The 20,130-nt window shown below is 46.6% G+C and overlaps 1 protein-coding gene across 3 annotated transcripts in view; it reads right to left on the bottom strand.

Annotated features, from left to right (window-relative positions):
- Positions 1-88: 88 nt before the first annotated feature.
- Positions 89-20,130, bottom strand: part of APPL2 (adaptor protein, phosphotyrosine interacting with PH domain and leucine zipper 2) — a 53,062-nt gene continuing 33,020 nt past the window's right edge. For 2 of the 3 annotated variants that reach the window (XM_045872686.3, XM_064590693.1), the window contains 12 exons: positions 18,818-18,976; positions 17,231-17,419; positions 16,023-16,065; positions 15,883-15,939; positions 15,697-15,785; positions 10,365-10,523; positions 10,151-10,203; positions 8,301-8,475; positions 3,810-3,846; positions 3,480-3,620; positions 2,636-2,683; positions 89-1,413 (listed from right to left, as the gene is read on the bottom strand). In XM_045872686.3, the coding sequence (XP_045728642.1) occupies positions 1,279-1,413; positions 2,636-2,683; positions 3,480-3,620; positions 3,810-3,846; positions 8,301-8,475; positions 10,151-10,203; positions 10,365-10,523; positions 15,697-15,785; positions 15,883-15,939; positions 16,023-16,065; positions 17,231-17,419; positions 18,818-18,976 (1,285 nt within the window). In that variant the 3' untranslated portion in view covers positions 89-1,278. The remainder of the gene's footprint in view (positions 1,414-2,635; positions 2,684-3,479; positions 3,621-3,809; positions 3,847-8,300; positions 8,476-10,150; positions 10,204-10,364; positions 10,524-15,696; positions 15,786-15,882; positions 15,940-16,022; positions 16,066-17,230; positions 17,420-18,817; positions 18,977-20,130) is intronic. The other variant, XM_045872687.3, reaches the window with a different exon arrangement.

The following is a 20,130-nucleotide window of genomic DNA, read 5'->3' as shown; positions in this document are numbered from 1 at the left end:
TTTTTTGGAAATTAACAGTGAAGCTATAGAACTGACTTTAGTTTTCTTCCAAGGATGTTCTAGAAAATAACCATAAAAAGCAAAAGAAAGAAACAGAATGATAGTTTTTATTTGCTGGCATTTACTGCTAGGTTAATTTATTACAAAGACAATGATACTCTGTTGAACTTGGTTATAGTTAAACACACTGTGCCAATTCAAGATCATTTTACTTATCTTAAGAGGTAGGGGTGGAAATAGGAACTTTGTACCAAGCCCCACAGCCAGCTGTGCTTCGAGTGAGTTTTAAAATTAACTGGTCCATTCCTTAAGGAGGGTCTGGCTCAGAGGAATCAGGAGTTGGTAGAGCTTCACCCTGTCCATGGTGATCCACCACTAAAAATATCTAAAGGACCAAAAACTTCTGAATGCTGGTTCATTAAGGTTCCAATGTAAAACTGAACATCTTTTGTTGGTACTCATCTGCTAGTCTTTTTATTATATGTCTGGAAAAATGATCAAAGCTGCATATTTTTTTAATTTATTATTTTTTTTAAAGATTTTCTTTATTTATTTGAGAGAGAGAATGACATAGAGAGAGCATGAGAGGGGGGCGGGTCAGAGAGAGAGGCAGACTCCCTGATGTACAGGGAGCCCGATGTGGGACTCGATCCCAGGACTCCAGGATCATGACCTGAGCCGAAGGCAGTCGCTCAACCAACTGAGCCACCCAGGCGCCCTCAAAACTGCATTTTTGCTAGTGCTCAGGCCTCAAAGCAGGGCTTGTCACCTAACTGCACAAATTAATGCTATTAAGTCCAATTGTGAGACAAGCTTGATTATAAATACACAGTTTTCAGAGTGACAGGCACTTAAAGCTCATGAAGTAAAATACAAAAATAGATTATATTAATAGGAAATATTTAGTGTTTATCAAATTATAAATCTAGGTTTCTACCGTTTTTAAAAAAGGATATTGGAAACTGAAGAGATGACATTTGAATAAAGTGAACAATCCATTTTTTCTTCAACTTTCATTCTGAGCGCTGAACAATACAATCTAAGAAAAAGACTTACCACAAAGCACCTAAAATAACATTTGTAGATGGGTAGGAATGTTGTCAACCATTTCTTACTGTTTCCCTCCCATCTCTCAGTATCAAGGCATCCAGAGGACATTCCACAAGCGATTGTCAGCATTCTGAAACCAGGTCATGGGCCTGTATATCAGAGAAGTTGAAAACCCTTAAGGAGGTAGCTCTCCTTCCTGGGTGCTCTTCCCCCAAAGGCCCAAGAGAGTTATGCTTCAGATTCTGCGCCTCTATTTTCACTTGGACTTCCATCATTGTCATCTGGTTGATCGTTTAACAGTACATATTTTCCATCATTGGTTAGTGGTATGGACAGCATTAACTGAGCCAATGCTTCTGGATCCTGAAGTTAGGGGAGTTTAAGAAGGAGAAAAGAAAACGCTTAAAATGCACTTAAGAACCCCTTTGGGCTTGGCATTCATGATGTTCTGTAATCTAGTCTCACTCCTTCTGTTATCTGTATGTGCCTTCAGATGAGTCTCCTTGCTTCTCCGAAAAAACTCAATTGCATTACTGCTAGAATCTAGAGCAAGGTTTTGGTCTCAGCCAAAATACTGTTCACACAAATCATAACAACTGTCTTCCCAGAAAAAGTCCAGAGAGGAACTTCCTTTACAATACCTTTGTCTTCTAGGTCTTTAACTCCTTTCTCTCTTGGTCATCTGGGCTCACTGCTTGTTTTTATAAGTTTTATTGGAACACAGCCATTCATTTATATACTGTATATGGCTGCTTTTGTTTTACAGTTGCTGAGTTAAGTAGTTGCAACAGATGTAAGCTTAAAAGGTTTAGTCTTTCCCTTTACAGAAAGTTTGTCAACCCCTGATCTATAACCATAAAATACTCACTTGCGCTGCTTGCTACTCTTTCATGTATTTTGGTCTTGGTCCTTGGCCTTCCTACTTTCCCCCAACAGACTGGAACTGCTCATATGGTACTCACTAGCTGTATGTTACTGCTTAAATTAAAATTTAAAAATCCTGTTCCTCAGTCACATTAGCTACATTCAATCTGCATATTAAACAGTGCAGATATAGGTCATTTCTATTATTGAAGTTCTACTGGACAGTGCTGAACTAGAAGACTCCTGAGGCAGGAACCAGATCTCCCTTGCTCACTGCTGTAATTCCAAAGTTTTTTTTGTCCAAACTTGGCTCTCAAAAATTTGTTGGGTGAATGACAGACTGGGAGGAATGGGAATCTTCACACCTAGTACATTTCCAGGTGAGGTCTGTCTGTGACTGCTCTGAGCAGCAAGGCCTTTGAGCACATAGTAGGTACTTAAAGTTTCTACCACCTCAATTTGAAAGAAAGAATATCTAGACAACAATAGCAAGCAAAAAATTGATAATATAAAGCAGGACTGTAGCAGTGAAATTTACGAAGAACTCCACATGTGTTACCAGCGATCATGGACCTAGCAAGTCTGGTGGTTAGAATGCTTAAAAGGAAATCTCAAATTTGGCCACACTGCTTAGTGAACATCTTTGCTCTTTTTGAGAGAAATCTTAGTATATATAGAGATTTGGAGCAGTTGTTAAAACCAGCACTAAAATGCACCTTACCTTCTGAACTTCAATGATTTCTTTTCCCAAATTAATAGCATAACATATCTGCAAGACAAGAAAAGTAGTGTTTGGCAAAGGTAGAAAAGGATAAAGAACTTTGGGGGGGGGGGATGTGACTATGGAAGTACAGTGAGGTCACTGCCCACGTCAGTGTGGGGACAGGGGAGCTGGCTGTAGGAGATTCATCACGTGGGGCTCTGACCATTAGCGCCCACCTGTCTTGGTCTCCTGTTGCCAATTTGTGCATAACAAAAATGTCCAGGTTCAGTAGCAACTGAAGTTATTCCAGTCCTTAAAATTCTTAATGGAATACTTTATTCCTTTCTCTCTAAATCACACTCAGCTACCACATGTTCATGCACACAGTGGCAAACAGGTGTTTGCTGAAAGAAGAGTTGATTAATTTTGATTAATACTAGGTAGCAAATACAGTCAAATTTTTCATACTAAATGAGAAGAATTTCCTGATGTCTGCTTCCTTGGTTTGCTCTGAGACTAGATTTTCTCCATTGTAACTTTCGCTTTAGTTTTTTAAAAAAGAACAAACTTGAAGGCAATTGCCTTTTTTTTTTTTTTAACATTTCCTGATACCTCTTCTAAACAACTGTATCCCACCATTAACATTATTCATCACTCTGTTTAGGATGACATGCATTTTCCACAGAGAAACTGTATTCCAGTTGGTTTTCTTTCAGTGGGGCCTTCCTAGAGGTATTCTCTAAACTCCTCAATGGGGAAACAAAAAATAGTCAATTAAATATCCAGAGGATAGTGCAAAAACCCCTTTACGTATCTGTTTGGACAGAGAGGTTATGGAATCTTAAGATGAAAAAAATAAGACCTTTTCGCCTTCTGAGTTGCTTTCAAAAACGTATGTGCTCAGAGCCTCTCCACCTGTGGATTCTGGTGTGCGGACCACGAAGCCAACCAGTCTCTTGTTCTCTTGATGAGCAGCAAACTGGGTGATGCTGGTGAGTTCAAACTGGAAATAACAGGAACAGACTGAGTATCACACAACTGTTATTCAAAATCAGACAAGTCATTCTCCATGGAAAACATCATGGGAAAAGTACACTATTAGAAGACAGGCATTAAATTTGGCAAAATCGGTAAAGTGCCTACTTTGAATTAAGGAATGACTACTAAAGTCAGTGTGCATGCAGGTACTTACATTGGCCCTTGTTACTTGAGTCTGAGGATCTATCAACCTGAAATTTTAAGAGATTCATTATATCACACATGCTGGATAAACTTATATTCTTAGAAGCATCCGCAGAGGTTCAGAATGAAATCACACAAAACAGAAGGCCTGGCTGAGGGCAAGGTGACGACTCCGTGGGACTATCCAAAGGGGGGGACGTGCCATGGTTCCTGCCTCTGTTGAACCTGTGTAGTTAGAGCTCAGTGTGTATCTTCACGGAAGGAGATTATGGAGAATTTCACATTTGTAAAAAATTTATCAGCGTGAGCGCAAGCAGGGGGATTGGGAGAGGGAGAAGCAGACTCCCACAGAGCAGGGAGCCTGATGCGGGGCTCGATCCCAGGACCCTGGGACCATGACCTGAGCCGAAGGCAGACGCTTAACGACTGAGCCACCCAGGCATCTCGAGAATTCCACATTTCAGTGCTTATCCAGAAAGGCAGCATTATAATTCCCCATGGTGCTGACAAAGAATATGCATGGATCATATTCTGTACAGCCTGCTTCTCAACAGACATTTACTGACTACGGGTTTTCTTTTGAAGTGTTTCATATACATCCCTCCTCCCTTTTTTTAAAATATGGGGTGTGAGAGAGTAGTGAACAGATTTTAACAAAACTATTCTGTCAGTTTGGGTGTGGGGGAGTACTATTTATGGAGGTGTTCTAGATGTATCTTGAATGGCATCTGGAGCATCTGATAATCAGGCTGATGTATCGGGGAAAAAACACTTTTTTTATATATATGTATATATGCTATCATATATACATATAAATTTCTATTTTCTAAATGTGGTATTATCTATTTATTGATGATATGCTATAAATTCTGTGTGTAAAAGCAAAAAAAAGTCTTCTGTGTGTTTAAAAAAAAGGTTATTCCATTTATATGAAATGTTCCAAACAGGCAAGTCTATAGACATAGATTAGTGGCTAATGGCTGCCTAAGGCTGGGGGGTTTCGAGGTAAAGGGAATGAGTGCTAATGGGTATGGGTTTTCTTTGGGGATGATGAAGATGTTCAATGTGGTGATGGCTGCACAGTTCTGAATATACTAAAAACACTCTGGATGGGTGAATTGTATGGTAGGTAAGTTACAGCTCAGTAAAGTGGTTACCTCCCCCACTGGTTACAGTCTGAAATACATACAGTTCTACTTATGAAAACATGGGGTTTATAATCAGAGGGCTCTAACCTGGCTGTTCCAACTGTGATCTTGTGCAGGTCACCCTGACTTCTCTCAACTGTTTCATCTGTAAAATGGGGATAAGAACCCCCACTTGAAAGAGGTGGTAAAGACAAGGAGAAAATGTGTATGGAATTTTTAGTAATCTATAAAGCTAAATAAATGTTATTTTTTATGTCCCTATTAATGACTATGAATTTAAAGATTTAAAAAATATACATCATATAAAGAAGATGTCGTTGATATATACAATGTATTACTCAGCCATCAGAAAGGATGAATACCCCTCATTTGCATCAACATAGATGGAACTGGAGGGCATTATGCTAAGTGAACTAAGTCAAGCAGAGAAAGTCAGTTATCATATGGTTTCATTCATAGTGGAACGTAAGGAATAGCGCGGAAGACCACAGGGGAAGGGAGGGAAAAATGAATAGGAAGAAATCAGAGAGGGAGACAGACCATGAGAGACTCTGGACTCCGGGAAACAAACTGAGGGTCACAGAAGGGAGGGGGTGGGGGATGGGGTGACTGGGTGATGGGCATTAAGGAGGGCACGTCTGGTGATGAGCACTGGGTGTTACACGCAACTAATGAATCGTTGAACACTACATCAAAAACTAATGTACTATATGCTGGCTACCTGAACATAAAAAAAAATAAAAAATATACAATCATAAACAATTTCCCTCAAGTTGGGTTAAGTTCCCTTAAGTATTTTGTAAAATTTTTTCATAAATAGAAACTTAAAACATATTTTCTGAGTACTTAAGAGATTGCTATCTAAATCAGGTAACATGGATTTGCCTCTTTATATCTGATTTTCTGTGGGACTTCTAAATTGTCTCAAAACATGAATTCCAGTTCAGGGATATGTGTGTGTACACCGTGGTAAAATACACCTGACATAAAACCGAGCACTGTCGACATTTCGTATATTTACCACGTTGGACAACCATTACTGCTCTCGGGTTCCTAAACCATCTGCATCACCACCTCACAAGGCAGCTCCACACCCATTAAGCAGTCCCTCTCCAGTCCTCTCAGCTTCGGCAACCACTAACCTACTCTCTGTGGATTTGCCTACCCTGGACCTTTCATGTAAATGCTCATACAAAACGGCTGACACTCGTGTCTGGCTTCTTTCACTTGGCAGAATGTTTTCAGGGTTCAGCGAGGTTGTGCCACGTGTCAGGACTTCATTCCTCTTCAAGGCTGATTCATATTCCACTCACTATATGTAAAATACCACACTTTGTGTATCAGTTTGTTGACAGACATCTGGACTGTTTCCACTTTTTGGCTGTTGTGAATTACGAACATGTGTGTATACATTTTTATCTGAACACCTGTTCTCAATTCTTTTGGGTATCTACCAGAAGTGGAATTCTAGGTTTAACTTGTGGAGGAACTGCAAGACTATTTCCCACAGTGGCCGGACTGACTGTTTTAATGATTCCCACCAACAACGGATTCCAATTTTTTCACATCCTTACTAACACCTGTTATTTTCCTTTTTTAAAAAAATTTCAGCCATCCTAGTGAGTATGAAGTGGTATCTCATTGTGGACCTGATTTGCATGTCCCTAATAACTAATGACATTGAGCATCATTTTATGTGCTTGTCGGCCATTTGTAGATCTCCTCTGGAGAAATGTCTACTCAGGTCCTTTGTCCATTTTTTTGTTTTTTGGTCTTTGTGTTGATTTTTATAAGAGTTCTTTATGGGGCACCTGGGTGGCTCAGTCGTTAAGCGTCTGCCTTCGGCTCAGGTCATGATCCCAGGGTCCTGGGATCGAGCCCCGCATCGGGCTCTCTGCTCTGCGGGAAGCCTGCTTCTCCCTCTCCCACTCCCCCTGCTTGTGTTCCTGCTCTCACTGTCTCTCTCTGTCAAATAAATAAATAAAATCTTTAAAAAAAAGTTCTTTGTTTTGAACATATACCTCTACTAAATATATGATTTGCAAATATTTTCTCCATTCTGTGGACTGTCCTTGTGCTTTGACAGTGTTCTTTGATGTACTATCTTTTTCCACAATGCTTTTACATTTACTCTGATCTTTTTGGTGGAGATTTTAAAAACAGCCAATGCCCATAAAAGGTGCAGGACATACTTGTAGAAAAGCTTTAAATAAATACAAGGTTTTATTTGTAAGAAACTTATTCTCAGTATAATGTTTATAATAAATAAAAAGGACTGATTTTAATGAATGGAAGAAACTATTCTGATTTTTTAAAAAGTCCCACTTTTTTGAAGCTAACATTTACTGAGCACTTTCTATAATGTCAGTTGTGGTCATGAATATTTTTTATTAACTCATTTATTCCTCATGACAACACTATGAGGTATGGATATGGTTACTTTCATCTTATAGCTGAAGAAACCAATGCACCAAAGTTCAGACTTGCCCAGGTCATACAACTCACGAACGCCAAAGCCGGCAATAAACCTGGACATTCTGGCTCTAAAGCAGTGCTGTCAGCTCAGAGAAATAAAATGTAAGCTTCGTACATAATTTAAAATTTTCTAGCAGCCACATCAAAGAGTGAAACAGGTGAAATAACATACTTTATTTAATCTATAAGATCTAAAATATTACCAGCTAGACATGTTATTAACATAAAAGTTCGTGAGATAGTTTGCATTCTTTTGGGGGGGTTAGTATGAGATCTTAGAAATTTGTTTTTTACATTTAAAACATTTCAATTCAGACTTCAGTTCTGTTTCAAGTGCTGCACGTGGGTGCAGTCCTGGATGGTGCGGCTCTTACGAAGCCGATGTGGACCCTCTACCATTTCTCGTATCGATCTTACCACCTGAAACCCCAAGTCATGTCGGTAACATCACTTGGCGTCTTTAGTTTCACCCCAACAAATATTAATCAGATTTTACTAGTGGTGGTCTTGTCATCTCAGGTAGGTTCATGTTCTGTTTTCACTGTTACTTTTTATAAATAGTACATTCAGAAATGAGAAAACCCTTTCTTTTTCAAGCTCTGAGATATACGGAGCAACTCCTGAGTGATGGCATCTTTATGAGCAGTAGGATTCACTCACCACTAAATTTCTGAAGGTACCAGTTACTGAGGGGAGCACCTTCTACCCAATGTGTCTTATAAAATCAAAATGTAAAAAGGAATAGGGCAGAAACGAGAGTAGCATCTCCTCTTACTCCGATCAAACAAATATTCTAGTATGAATGTTCTCGATGAGTAAATGTGCCTTACATGGGCAATCTGATAAGCTGTAAGAAAGTCTGAAATGAAACAACATACCTCAGAGTCTGGCTGGTGACCAGTAGGTGGGATTCCGTCGTGCGGAAGATGTTGTGAATAGCCCGAGCAGCCAACACTTGTCTCATTGCTTCATAAATCACTTCGGTAGTGCTGTCTGTTTTAACTGCCATCGATCCCAGAAACCGAACTATAAACATCTGTTGCAAAAGGGAATCTGCAAGACAGCATTTTCTGCTCAGGATCACACTCACTTCCTGCGGCTGCTGGTCCGCCCACCAGTCAGGGGCGGTCAGAGAACTGGCTGAAGACCTCCTCCTAGGGTGCTTTCCAGCCAACTGCTCAACGCTGTGCGTGAACCAACCCACGCTGCCAAAGCCCCGAGTCTCCTCCTGTCCACGTTTTGTCTCGTTGGAACGACTTCATTAGACTAGAAAAGCACCTCTTTCTGTGCATCTGCACAATGAGACAGCAGTGCCAGATGAACGCCCTTCTAGCGCGAAAACTCTAGGTGACTGGGACGTGGGCGGCACTACACGCGTCTTTTCTCTGAAAATACGAGCTTCTCCACTTAGACAACGGAAAATTCAGTGCTTTGGCCCACCGATAAAGTCCTCTTAAAGAAGAAAGCCTGTCTGAACAACAGAAGACCTGGTGTTGGGACTCATTCGGTTCACGCGCCTCGTGTTACTGAAGGGCTGGAGGGCATCCCGTAAGCTAATGCACATCCCAGACTACTTTACCTGGTTCTAGTAAACAACCAGGACTGGCTTCCTGATAAATGTCAGGCATGTAACCTGACAAAACTGACTAAGAGCGACCATAACCGGAAGATCACGAAGGTTTAAAGGTGGTTTTTTTAAGAACAAATACTTATCCACCATTTTAAACGAAGATGACCACTCTTTCCTCACTTGCCCTATTAGTGTCTTTGCCCCTAAAAATAACTTAACAAAAGATTAGGAAAATATAACTGATGTAAAATTATAAGTAGTTACTCCCGCATGAAGACAGTTTTTTTTATTTTATAGACCTTCCGGTGTGGATTATACAGAAGGTCAGCCAGAGACAAGTGGGCAGGTCTGAGGCAGAGCCTGTTAGCTTCCTTCCTCCTTCCTTCCGTCCTCTCTTCCCCCTCACCCCCTTCTGCCTAATTCTGCAAGGAGTACCGACTCTCAAGTCCTACTTTTACATTTACGAAGTGGCCATTTATTCTTTTTTTTTTTTATTCTTATGTTAATCCCCATACATTACATCATTAGTTTTAGATGAAGTGTTCCATGGCCATTTATTCTAATGCCATCCTCAGGCTCCAGTCATGAAGCGGGTAAACGAGGCCTCGCCAGCACTTCTAGCTCCGAAACGGCCTCGGCTCCCAGCCGAGCACCAGGCACGTCAGCTCCACTGTCAGCACACATGCCACGCATCAAATATCTGAACTTCAACGAATTAAATACCATTCACCCTTGCCCTTTTCAAAGTCAAGAATGAGTTGTGTGTGTGTCTTTGGCTCAAATGAAATAGCCTGTTTAGGACTCCCCCCGATTGCATTTTGTTGTGGCCATTTCATCCTCCTCACATCTGATCTAGAGTAATCGGATACCGGATTTAGGCTCGGCAGCTTTCTGCGCAGGAGCTACCAAAAGGGTGTGGGTGAGCCCAACAGTGCAACACCCGTAGAAAATCTGTCTACTTCCCTGCAGTTTTTATCCAAGACCTGCCTTAACTGCACATGCCCTAGGGAGTTCCCAGAGAACAACAAATCTGTGGGTCATAATTTTTGCTTCACAATCCAAGTCCTGGCTCTCTGGAACGTGACTTCACGTCTCATTTCAATGATCTCTTGTCATTCTGTGAGGGGAAAGAGTGGGCGCACCAAACCAGCCACTCACCTTCTGCTTCTGGAAAGGTCTCATCCTCAGTCTCACCAAAAGGGTTGATGCGCCTAGGGGAACGGCCAGAGTCCAACAGTCAAGACCTTTTCGGCTAAAGGGACACTAACTCTTGAACTAGAAGAACAGCAACAGTCTTGGCAGATGGGTGCCGACACAAGAGACCCCAGGTTTACTTTCATTTCTCCCAGAGACAGCCTCCCTTAGCCCACACCTGCTCCCTCTGTTCTGATCCAGGAATTCTGTGGCAGGAAGGACGATATCGAACTGGATAGGTGTTCCAGGTGCAATGAGCTCATCGGCGTCAGGGACACGGGCCGCTGCTTTGGGAACAATCTTGTCATTCTCCAGCTCTAAATTTCTCAGGTTCTGGCTGGAGTATAAAAGGGGGAGAGGAAAATCAAATCCCTTTTAACCTTAGAACTTTATAATCAAATGAACATGTGTTGAATGCGGATGGACAAGGGCAAAGATGTCAGTCCTTCAACTCGTTCTACAAATAAACCTTCACAGAACGTCATTCATGTCCTTGGTTAAACTCCTTCAGGGCCCCCCTCCCCGAGTTAGCTCTGCTGCACAGCATTCTGCATTATGTTCTATTACGTAGCATGTTATCTGCTGATCTAGGTCCTTCTTCCTGTGAGCTGGGTTTTTTTTTATTATGTTAATCACCATACATTACATCATTAGTTTTTGATGTAGTGTTCCATGATTCATTGTTTGCATATAACACCCAGTGCTCCATGCAGAACGTGCCCTCTTTAATACCCATTTCCAGGCTAACCCGTCCCCCCTCCTCCTCTCCTCTAGAACCCTCAATTTGTTTCTCAGAGTCCATCATCTCTCATGGTTCATCTCCCCCTCCGATTTCCCTTCATTCTTCCCTTTTTTTTTTTTAACATACATTGCATTATTTGTTTCAGAGGTACAGATCTGTGATTCAACAGTCTTGCCCAATTCACAGCGCTCACCATAGCACATACCCTCCCCAATGTCTATCACCCAGCTGCCCCATCCCTCCCACCCCCCACCACTCCAGCAACCCTCAATTTGTTTCCTGAGATTAAGAATTCCTCATATCAGTGAGGTCATATGATACATGGTGAGACAGGTTTTTGAGAGCAGGGGCTACAGCTAAATTCTATGTATTACTTGGTACATAGAAGGCACTCAAAAATGTTAACTGAGGGCGCCTGGGTGGCTCAGTTTGTTAAGCGACTGCCTTCGGCTCAGGTCATGATCCTGGAGTCCCTGGATCGAGTCCCACATCGGGCTCCCAGCTCAGCGGGGAGCCTGCTTCTCCCTCTGACCCTATCCCCTCTCATGCTGTTTCTCTCTCTCTCTCAAATAAATAAATAAAATCTTTAAAAAAGAAAAAAAGTTAACTGAACAAGGGAATACATCTTGGCCTAGCATTCACAACATGGCTTTACCTTCTCCGGAGAGCCCCCTTCCCCACCCCCGTAACGCACCCTCCCTTGGAGCTATCCCTCACACCCCACGCTCTCCCTTGTTTCCTTCTCCATCCCAATTCCCCCCCCCTTCCAACACCAGCTCAAATTCCTGTTCCTTCTCCAAGCCTTTCAAGCCAGCCCCGACCCTCTGTGAGTCCCTGAGCTCTGCTCTGTGCGCACACACGCAGAAGGGACCGTCAGCACGGTGATTAGTCACGTGCCACCATGTTTCCTCTGTCAGGCTGTTGTCATTCAACTTTTCACGCCTTTATGATCTTTTCTCCCCAGCTCCAGGGTCCGCTCCTTTGAGGGACAAAGAATGTCACAGTATTTTGATTTCTTACACTATTTGGAGCATAAGAAGGCTTTCGATATCTCTGTTCATTTTTCTCGAGTCTGTCAATAACCGAATCTTCTGTATGAAACGACTTGCTGACAGGTGAGCACACTGACCCGGAAGTGGCTAGAGATACAACATGGGTGTGTAGACACCGCAAGGAGCGACCCCTCTGTTTCACCTCCATCGTTACCGGAAAAGGAAAGAGCGGTCTCGAGGGAAATGGAGTAATCCCGAGGGCTCTCGGTGCCCAGGTGCGTGAGCCAGGCTGCCGGCGGCGGTCTCCTCGCTGCCAGCTTAGTGCTCTCGCTGACGTCCCACTGCCTCAGTCCAGAAGGGCAGAGTCCCACCTGCTCGCTCATCCAGTCTCTAAGGGAGGGGCAGGAGCCTGTACGTGGTGAGCACTGGAGGAAGGGAGGAGCAGAAGCTTAAAGGGAGCAAAGGGCGTCCCCGACTGGCTCCCCAGAGAGTCTACGGGAAGAGAACACACTGACAACGGGATGCGGCCACGTGTGGAGGGCAGTGACCCCATCAGGTGAGGTCTGCACTTGAGTCTACAAGCATCAGGAGCCACGGAAGACTCTGAACACAGGAGTGACATGATGGAGCATCACCTGTGACCTCCACGTCACCAACCCTGATGGACACACGCTTTGTGAGCGTTGTCCTACTTCAAACACCCCCACGTCAAAGCAGCTCACGGAGTTGAGCCCCCCTCCTCAAAACGCTTCTTTCTTGGTTCCTACTGACACCATTTTCCTGGATGTTTCTTGGTGGCTTTTGTAGGTTCCTTCCCTTCTATGACAAGTGTGGGAGTTCTTCAGGATTTTGTCCGAGGCTCCTGTCTTCTCCTTCTACGCTCACTCCCTCGATGATCTCTGCCACTGCTGTGTCCGTGCCCATGAGTTCCCGACTCATATACTCAGCCCTGGGATTTCCTCTGTGCTCCAGACGTGTATCATCCGTTGATCACTTGACACTTCCTGGGATGTGTTGCGGGCCCCTCAATCTTCTGTCCAGATGTGAACCAACTCTTGATACCCACTACCAACTCCTTTTCAACTCTCAATGTGCCACCATCTGCCCAGGTGCTCAACCCAGACTGTGCTCATTTGATTTGTCCCCTTCCTTCCACTCACATCTCACTATAGCACAAGTCCAATAGATTCTGCCTCCGAAACAAGTCCCTGAGCCATCTACGTTCCGCCTCCTCTGCCTCGATCCTGGTTTAAGACTCCATCATCATCACCTGGACTGCTGCCCCAGGCCCCTGACTCGGTATCTGCTGCCCAGCTCTGTGTTCTGTGTCCTCCACTGTAGCCAGAGCTGCCCTTCGATCATGTAAAGCGGATCATCTCTCTCCAACACGCGCACATCTAGCTCTCTGCACCCTTCGACAACTCCCCAAGTCCCTGACCATGACTTCCTTCATGATCTGTTCTGCCTCCCTCCCTCCCCAACCTCACCCTGCTCCGTGACCCCCCTGTGCCCACACTGTAGTTAACTGGCCCCCTTTCAGTTCTTCAAACACACTAAGCTCTCGTCTGCCCTCTAGCCTCCAGAACTGCTGCCAGGAATGCATGAATCTGGCTCTTTGTATGAGTGCCTACTTCTCATTGTTCACTTCTCAGTCTAAGTATTATCTCCGAGGGCAGGCCTCTCCATGACAGCACCTTCGTCTTTAACACCAGAGCGCTTTTCTCCATTTTAACAGGGGAGTATTTATTTACCTCCTGCTGGTCTTTACCGACAAGACTTAGCTTTACCACCTCGCCCAGTGCCTGGGGCACAGAGCAGATACTCCACACACACACACACTGATACCTGAACAGCTGGACCAGTGAATGAGCACTGGAGGTACACTGCCTGCAGGGGCAGGGCCACCCGTGAGACTTGCTTAGAAGTGAGTGGCAGTTTGTTCCCACGAACAGTTTCTCTGCTTCTTTCCCCTGACTGTCATCAAAACATTTCTTTATTCTTAATGAGCTGACCCTGAGAGAGACAGGAGCACTGCCCTCCCCCACCCCCCCAGCCTCCACAGCTCTGGGCCGTCTGGCAGCCACATCCGTCACCCTTCCAGTCTCTGAGTTGATTCAGCTGCCTGGCTAGAGGTCTTTGTTGTTTCAGGATTCTTCTGTGTGACTTACTTATTCTATAACAGGGAGAAAAATCAGTAACTGAATAATTAAATCTGAGCTACAAATTGTTTTTTTAGAAAACCAGTCATACCTTTAATTACTAACACTAGTTAAACGACACATGGGCACCCTAGACAGTGTTAGAACTGCAAAGGGACTGGGGAGGTCACCTAGTTTTGCATCTTCTTGTGTCACAAAGTCAAGGAGACAGAGGCCCAGAGAGCTGAGCCACACCAGGCCAGCTAACTGTGTTGAAGGCAGAGCCATCGGAAGGTCTCATAATTCCGAGGCCAGCGTTCTCCAGTGTGCCCAGCTCGCAGCTGTACGGAGAGCAGGCTGGTGCCTTCACTGATGAGGCTCGCGGCCTAGCCCACTGGCCCGATCCGTATTCCCACTTCCACTCGCAGCGCCCTCCGTAGCGCTGCCCTTCATGAACATGCTGCCCGTGTAAACTGTGAAACCCAGCACTCAAGTGTCACCTGTTGCCTCGTGCCCATTTTTATTACCTGCGCTCAGCTTCTCCAGTTCTGTCTTAGCTACTCCAGCAGCAGCCTGTTGGGCGTCCCTGCCCTGTCCACCGCCCCGCCACGCCCCAGATCCAGTGTGTCCTTTCCACACCAGCTGTGGCGGGCCACCCCCCTCAGCCTGCAGTTCTGCTCCATGGCCCAGAGCACCTAGGCAGGGCCCCCAATCCATTCACATCAAACTCACAGCCACTTTCTGACCTTCTTGTCTACTGCTCCTTCCTGCACACCCAGGGCTGGCGCCCCGCCGCACAGCATCAAGACCCCAGGAGCTGAACTCTTAGCTTTCTGATGACATCTGTCTGGACTCACGAGATAGCATCTGTAAAGCATTTATTTAATGGGGTTTTTTCTACCATGCCACTGAAACATGGATACCACACACAGGCGTAATTGTAACTTCGGCGTGAGCAATACTACAGCGCTCTATCAGTTAAGCAAATGGAAACTCCCATTAAGACAAGAAGTGAGATTCTTGGACTAAACCCTGAAGCTGTATTCAAAACAAGAGCGAAGCTAGATGCGTGAAAATGTTCACTCTATGTGATAAGAGCAAACAAAGGAAAGGGGGGCCACCTAAATGTTCCACAGCTAATAATAAGTCACAGAAGAGTGTGTGTAGTTACTAAAAGGAACAAATATGAGAAATGTAAAAATATGAAAAATATATGTGAAAAAGGAAAAATTAACGCACACGCCGAAGGATCTGTACGTGGGCGGGTAAGGCCTGGGCGGTAACACAGACGCAGAAAAGGTGATTTTGTTTCTTATTTAAAAAAAGTTGTTTGGGCTCCAGAATTTTGTTGATGCTGACAGAAAACGTGAGAAGCCCTGACCAGCAGACCCTTGGCACCGGCCCTGTCTGCCCGGGCTGTGGCTGTGTGGGCCAGCAGGAAAGGCAAGGATGGGCGAGGGTCACGCAGCCGTGGCTCCGGCTCTGCCCCTCACAGGTGGGGTGACCGTGGGCGAACACCCCACCTCTCCTGACAGCCTGAACTCCACCCCAACGTGGTGTGTGAGGACGAAATAACTCCCGTCAAATTCCTAACTCCTAAGTACACACAAAGCCACTTTTCCGCTGTCTTTTAGTTACCTGGGGCATGAGCTTTCTTGCTTTTTTCCAAAACTTGTAATGGGAGTCACTGCTTGGAGAGCCGTCTGATTCAACTTGATGGCGACCGCCTACAAATGCACCAGAGGACAGGCTCAGTCCCAGGAGGGGCGCTCACCCTTCAGACTGAGCAAGGGCCGGGGATGCCGGGAAGGCAGGGTGAGTTACCTCTGGGTTGTCAGTCAGGTAGATCTGTCTGGAGATGTTGTTTATGGCACTTATCCACTGTGGAGAGAGGACATTAACAAATCTGCTGGATCCCAGTCACCCGCTAGACTAGGACAGAAGTGAAAGAACGAAACCTTTACCTCTTCATTTTCCTTTCTGCTTTCTGCCTGGAGGATTATTCCCCTGAAATAAAGTGTATCCAAGTCAGTGCTTCCCACACCTCTGACTGAGGCTTATTCCACATGCACTGAACTCAGCTGGGTCCCAAAGGGAAGGACCGGGAAGGCAGGATGACAGGAAGGAAAGAAAATGGGATTCCAGCTCACTGCTCATTCACTGTGTGATCCTGGACAGATACTTCCTTCCCCTGGGCCTGCGCTTTCTCATCTGTAAAGTGAGCAGCTGGGCTCAGATCTACTAGCTCGAGGCTGAGGACATCCTGTTGGCCTCTCGGGTGATTGGGGCCACCAGGAGCCCAGCCCAGAGGAGTCAGCAGACCCCGCACACCTTCCCACGGAGGGGAGTGGGGGAATCAGATGCAAATAACACTGCCCTACCTCTGGGGAGGGCTTCACCCTTTCCAGGGACCCCACAGCGGTGGGAGGGGGGAGCATGGCTCTTCTCCTATTTTACATCTTGGAAGACCAAGGAGTTACATAACCAGGGCTGGGATCCCAGTCCACTCCTGTCACCCAGGAGGAAGGACGAGGTCTGAAACTGCTCTGCCAACCAAGCAGACGGTCCACACTGTACCGACTTGCCCGAACACGCTCCTGTCAACACAGGAGCTCAGCTCAGAGCTCCACACGGAAGCAAATGCAAGCAGCCACAGCTGAAGGGCGGGCGGTCCCGCTGAATGACCCTAAGTGACCTCTTCTGGGCTCCTGAAGCACATGGGGGTCTTCGGGGACAGCATGGGGCCGAGTGTACTGTCCATCTCGGGTTTCAGCTGGAGCAGAGGGCTCCGCACAGGCAGGTCTGGGGGCTCTCCTCCCTCCTCCCCCCGCACCCGTACAAACACAGGGCTTCTGCAGAGCAGGCAGGAACGGCCACCGCCTTCTCCTGACAAACAGCTCCTCCTATGGCTGCCTCCCACATGAATGCCATGTCCCCTCCAAAGCCACGGACAAACCCGCACTGGGGCTCCTTAAATAAGGCAGAGTGGATCCCACAAGGGTCCTGTGTGAGTGCTTAAAGAGCACATAAAAACGTCCTCCCCAGAGGTCAGCAGGACCCGGAGCGGGGCCTCTCCCACGGAGGCCGGCACAGAGGACTGAGCTAGGAGGCCCTTGGCAGGGGTGGAGTCACTAGACTTGCTCTCCTCCCAAATAAACGCCGTGTGGCCTACGATTTCCCGTTGGGCGTGGTGATCTGGAAGCAGTATCGTCGGTCTTCACAATCCACTGCCATCACCGAGCAGTTGTCCAGGTCCTGGATCAGGCCTCCGGCCACGGCGCCCCGCAGCTGACACATGAGGTTCCCGCCTTGCGTGAAGAAGTAAAGCCTCTCCCAAGTGGTGGTGACCAGCCCTGTTTTACTGTAAGAATTGTGGTTTTAGAACGCCCACTGGTACAAGGAAGCCCACGCAGCACCTCAAGGTCTGGCTGCCTCTTGACCAGTATTGGTGGCATTTTAGAAATAGTGTTTCTTTACATTAAAGCAAAGCTGCTTTGGAAGGAATCCAAATGCAGAGGGGCAGAAGAGGCACAATTTAGCTGGAATGACCTGGAAGTTAGGTGGTGGCAGCCCAGGGCCAGCTCTGGTGTGCAGGCAGCATGTCTCCCCCCAACCCCGTCCCCCACGGCAGCTAGACACTGGCTTCTCCCGGGATCTGGAAACGGAATTAGTCCATCCCCATTAGGAACTGAAAACCTAGATGGTCATTTCTCTAAGACGTGGAGCTGAACTGCTCTGAGTCCAGGGAAAGTCACCAGGGTCCCCTCGGCTCACAGCACCCGGAATCCTGCGGGCATTTACGACATTGAGTTTTGCTCCGACTGGATGCTTTGTGGGCTGCTTACAGGAGGAATATCCAGTAACTGGCAAATAACACCAACCCTGTAGGGATTTCCATCCATACAAACTGATGGAGATATTCAACTTGTGATCTCAACAAGCTGAGCTTCGAGGAGCTCCACCTTGGTAAGAAAACAGCTGGTGAGTCCTCCCTGTAGATCCTCCATTTGCGAACTATCAGGTACATTTACTTGATTCAGTGTTTATCGAGTAGCAACTAAGTGCAGGGCACTAGGCTTCTTGCCTCAATAATTACAGTTATTTCCCAAAACTGGGAATAGCTAACATCTGAGTGCTTACTACCTACTAGGAATGACCTCATTCAGTCCTTGTAACAACTTTATTTAGTAGATGTGATTATCAGCTCCGCCTCATGCGTGAAACCCCGCCAGGGGGTGTGCCTGGACCCTAGTCAGAGTCTTCACCCCACCGAATAGCCTCCATCTGCTCTTGGACACAAGGAAGCCTGATCGTCCTCCCTTCAAGTCAAATAGCCCCGAGTGTTACAGTGTGATTCAGTGTGTGTGAGAACCTGGATGACCCTGAGGCTTGCTGGCCCTCGGACTCCGGCCTCAGCGGCAGGCCTCGAGCACCTGTCAGGGGCCTGGGCCAAGGGCGGGATGTGACAAAAACTCCCTACGGTCCAGGATGACGATGGTTAAGAGCAGGCTATCTGCGTATGGCCACGGTAACCAGGGACAGGGGTGGTCCACCCCTCGGAGTCCAAGTACTGGGTTCTTTAAGACTGGTTCGAGCCCACCCCTCAGTGACTTGGGCCCTGAGCCCCAGAGGCTTCCCGTGTGGCCGGCAGGAGGCTCCCGTGGTGGGAATTCTTCCGCAACCTCCCCTCAACAGACGCTCCATAACCACCTAAGGGAAAACAGCTTTCAGAAAGAGAGGCAAGCAACAGCATTCTCACCTTCTAAGATTAAGGTAACCAGCCTTCTGGATGAGGTTCCTGTTGATCTGTGGTGCAGCCACGTCAGAGTCCGGGGCGTAAACAGACTCATCAACAGAGAGCAGTTCTTGCTGGGACACCCGCATCTTCTCTGCTTCGGCTTCTAGTTCCACCTGAATGCTTAAGACAAAAGGTGTCGGGTCAGTGGCTACCCCCCACAACGGCCGACCCAGTACCGCTGAGCAGCAGATGCCAGAGCTGTCCCCATGGCTTCCTGCCACACGAGGGGGGCTCAGGGCCCAGAAGCTGGGCGTCGTGGGGCTTGAGTCTGCGCTGCTAAAAGCATTCATAGGAGTGCTCCTTTAAAACAGAGCAGAAGAGGGACGCCTGGGTGGCTCAGTCAGTTAAGCGGCTGCCTTCGGCCCAGGTCATGATCCCAGGGTCCTGGGATCGAGTCGCACATCGGGCTCCCTGCTCAGCAGGGAACCTGCTTCTCCCTCTCTCTCCCTCTGCTAGTGCTCTCTCTGTCAAATAAATAAAATATAAATAATAATTAATTAATTAATTAATTAAAAAAACAGAGCAGAAGGAACACCACTGGACAATGCCGGAACCCAGCGGAACAATTTCTCCAATTTCTCTGCTGACAAAGCGGGATCAAGGCTTAGAACTGTTGAGGCAATTTTTTTGAAAAGACTCATTCATCCATTTTAGAGAGGGTGGGAGGGAGGGGGGTAGAGGGAAAGGGAGAGAGAGAGAGAAAGGGAGAGAGCATGCAAAGGGGGCGTGGAGCCCGATGTGGGGCTCGACCCCACCACCCCAAAATCACAACCTGAGCCAAAGTCATGAGTTGGAGTCTTAACTGACTGAGCCACCAGGCAGCCCATGTTGATGCAAATTTTAGGAGAAAAGCTTTGAAGAGCCCATCCTCAGGGCTGCAGGGCAGGCTGCCTGCGGAACAGGTAGAAAGGAAGGAGACAGCAATCATTCCTGCCACCTCCCTGCCCCCACCCCGGCTCCCCTAAGGTGGGAAGGGACACTAGAGACAGAAAAATGACCAGGAGGTGGGACCAAGGTGCAGTGACAAGACAAAGGCAATGCTCTTCCATTCATGGCAGCCCTACCACCGCCCGAGACTGCCCACGCTGCGCACCAAGGGTAAGAGGGCCAACGCCAGGCTCTGGCTCGTGTGCATGCGTGCGTGCTGAGGTGTGGGACACCTGGAAGGTTGAGCTGTAGACAGAGGCTCTGAGATCTGCAGAGAGATACAGCATCTCAAACATGAGCGCAAATGTCCCGCCATCCCTTAACAACAAAATCTAGTGCAGGAAAAA

The sequence above is a fragment of the Mirounga angustirostris genome, unplaced genomic scaffold (assembly GCF_029215605.1).
Source record: "Mirounga angustirostris isolate CCGP_5_RB_7025 unplaced genomic scaffold, mMirAng1.0.hap1 SCAF_5, whole genome shotgun sequence".
Classification (NCBI taxonomy): domain Eukaryota; kingdom Metazoa; phylum Chordata; class Mammalia; order Carnivora; family Phocidae; genus Mirounga; species Mirounga angustirostris.
This window is presented reverse-complemented; position numbering and strand designations above follow the sequence as displayed.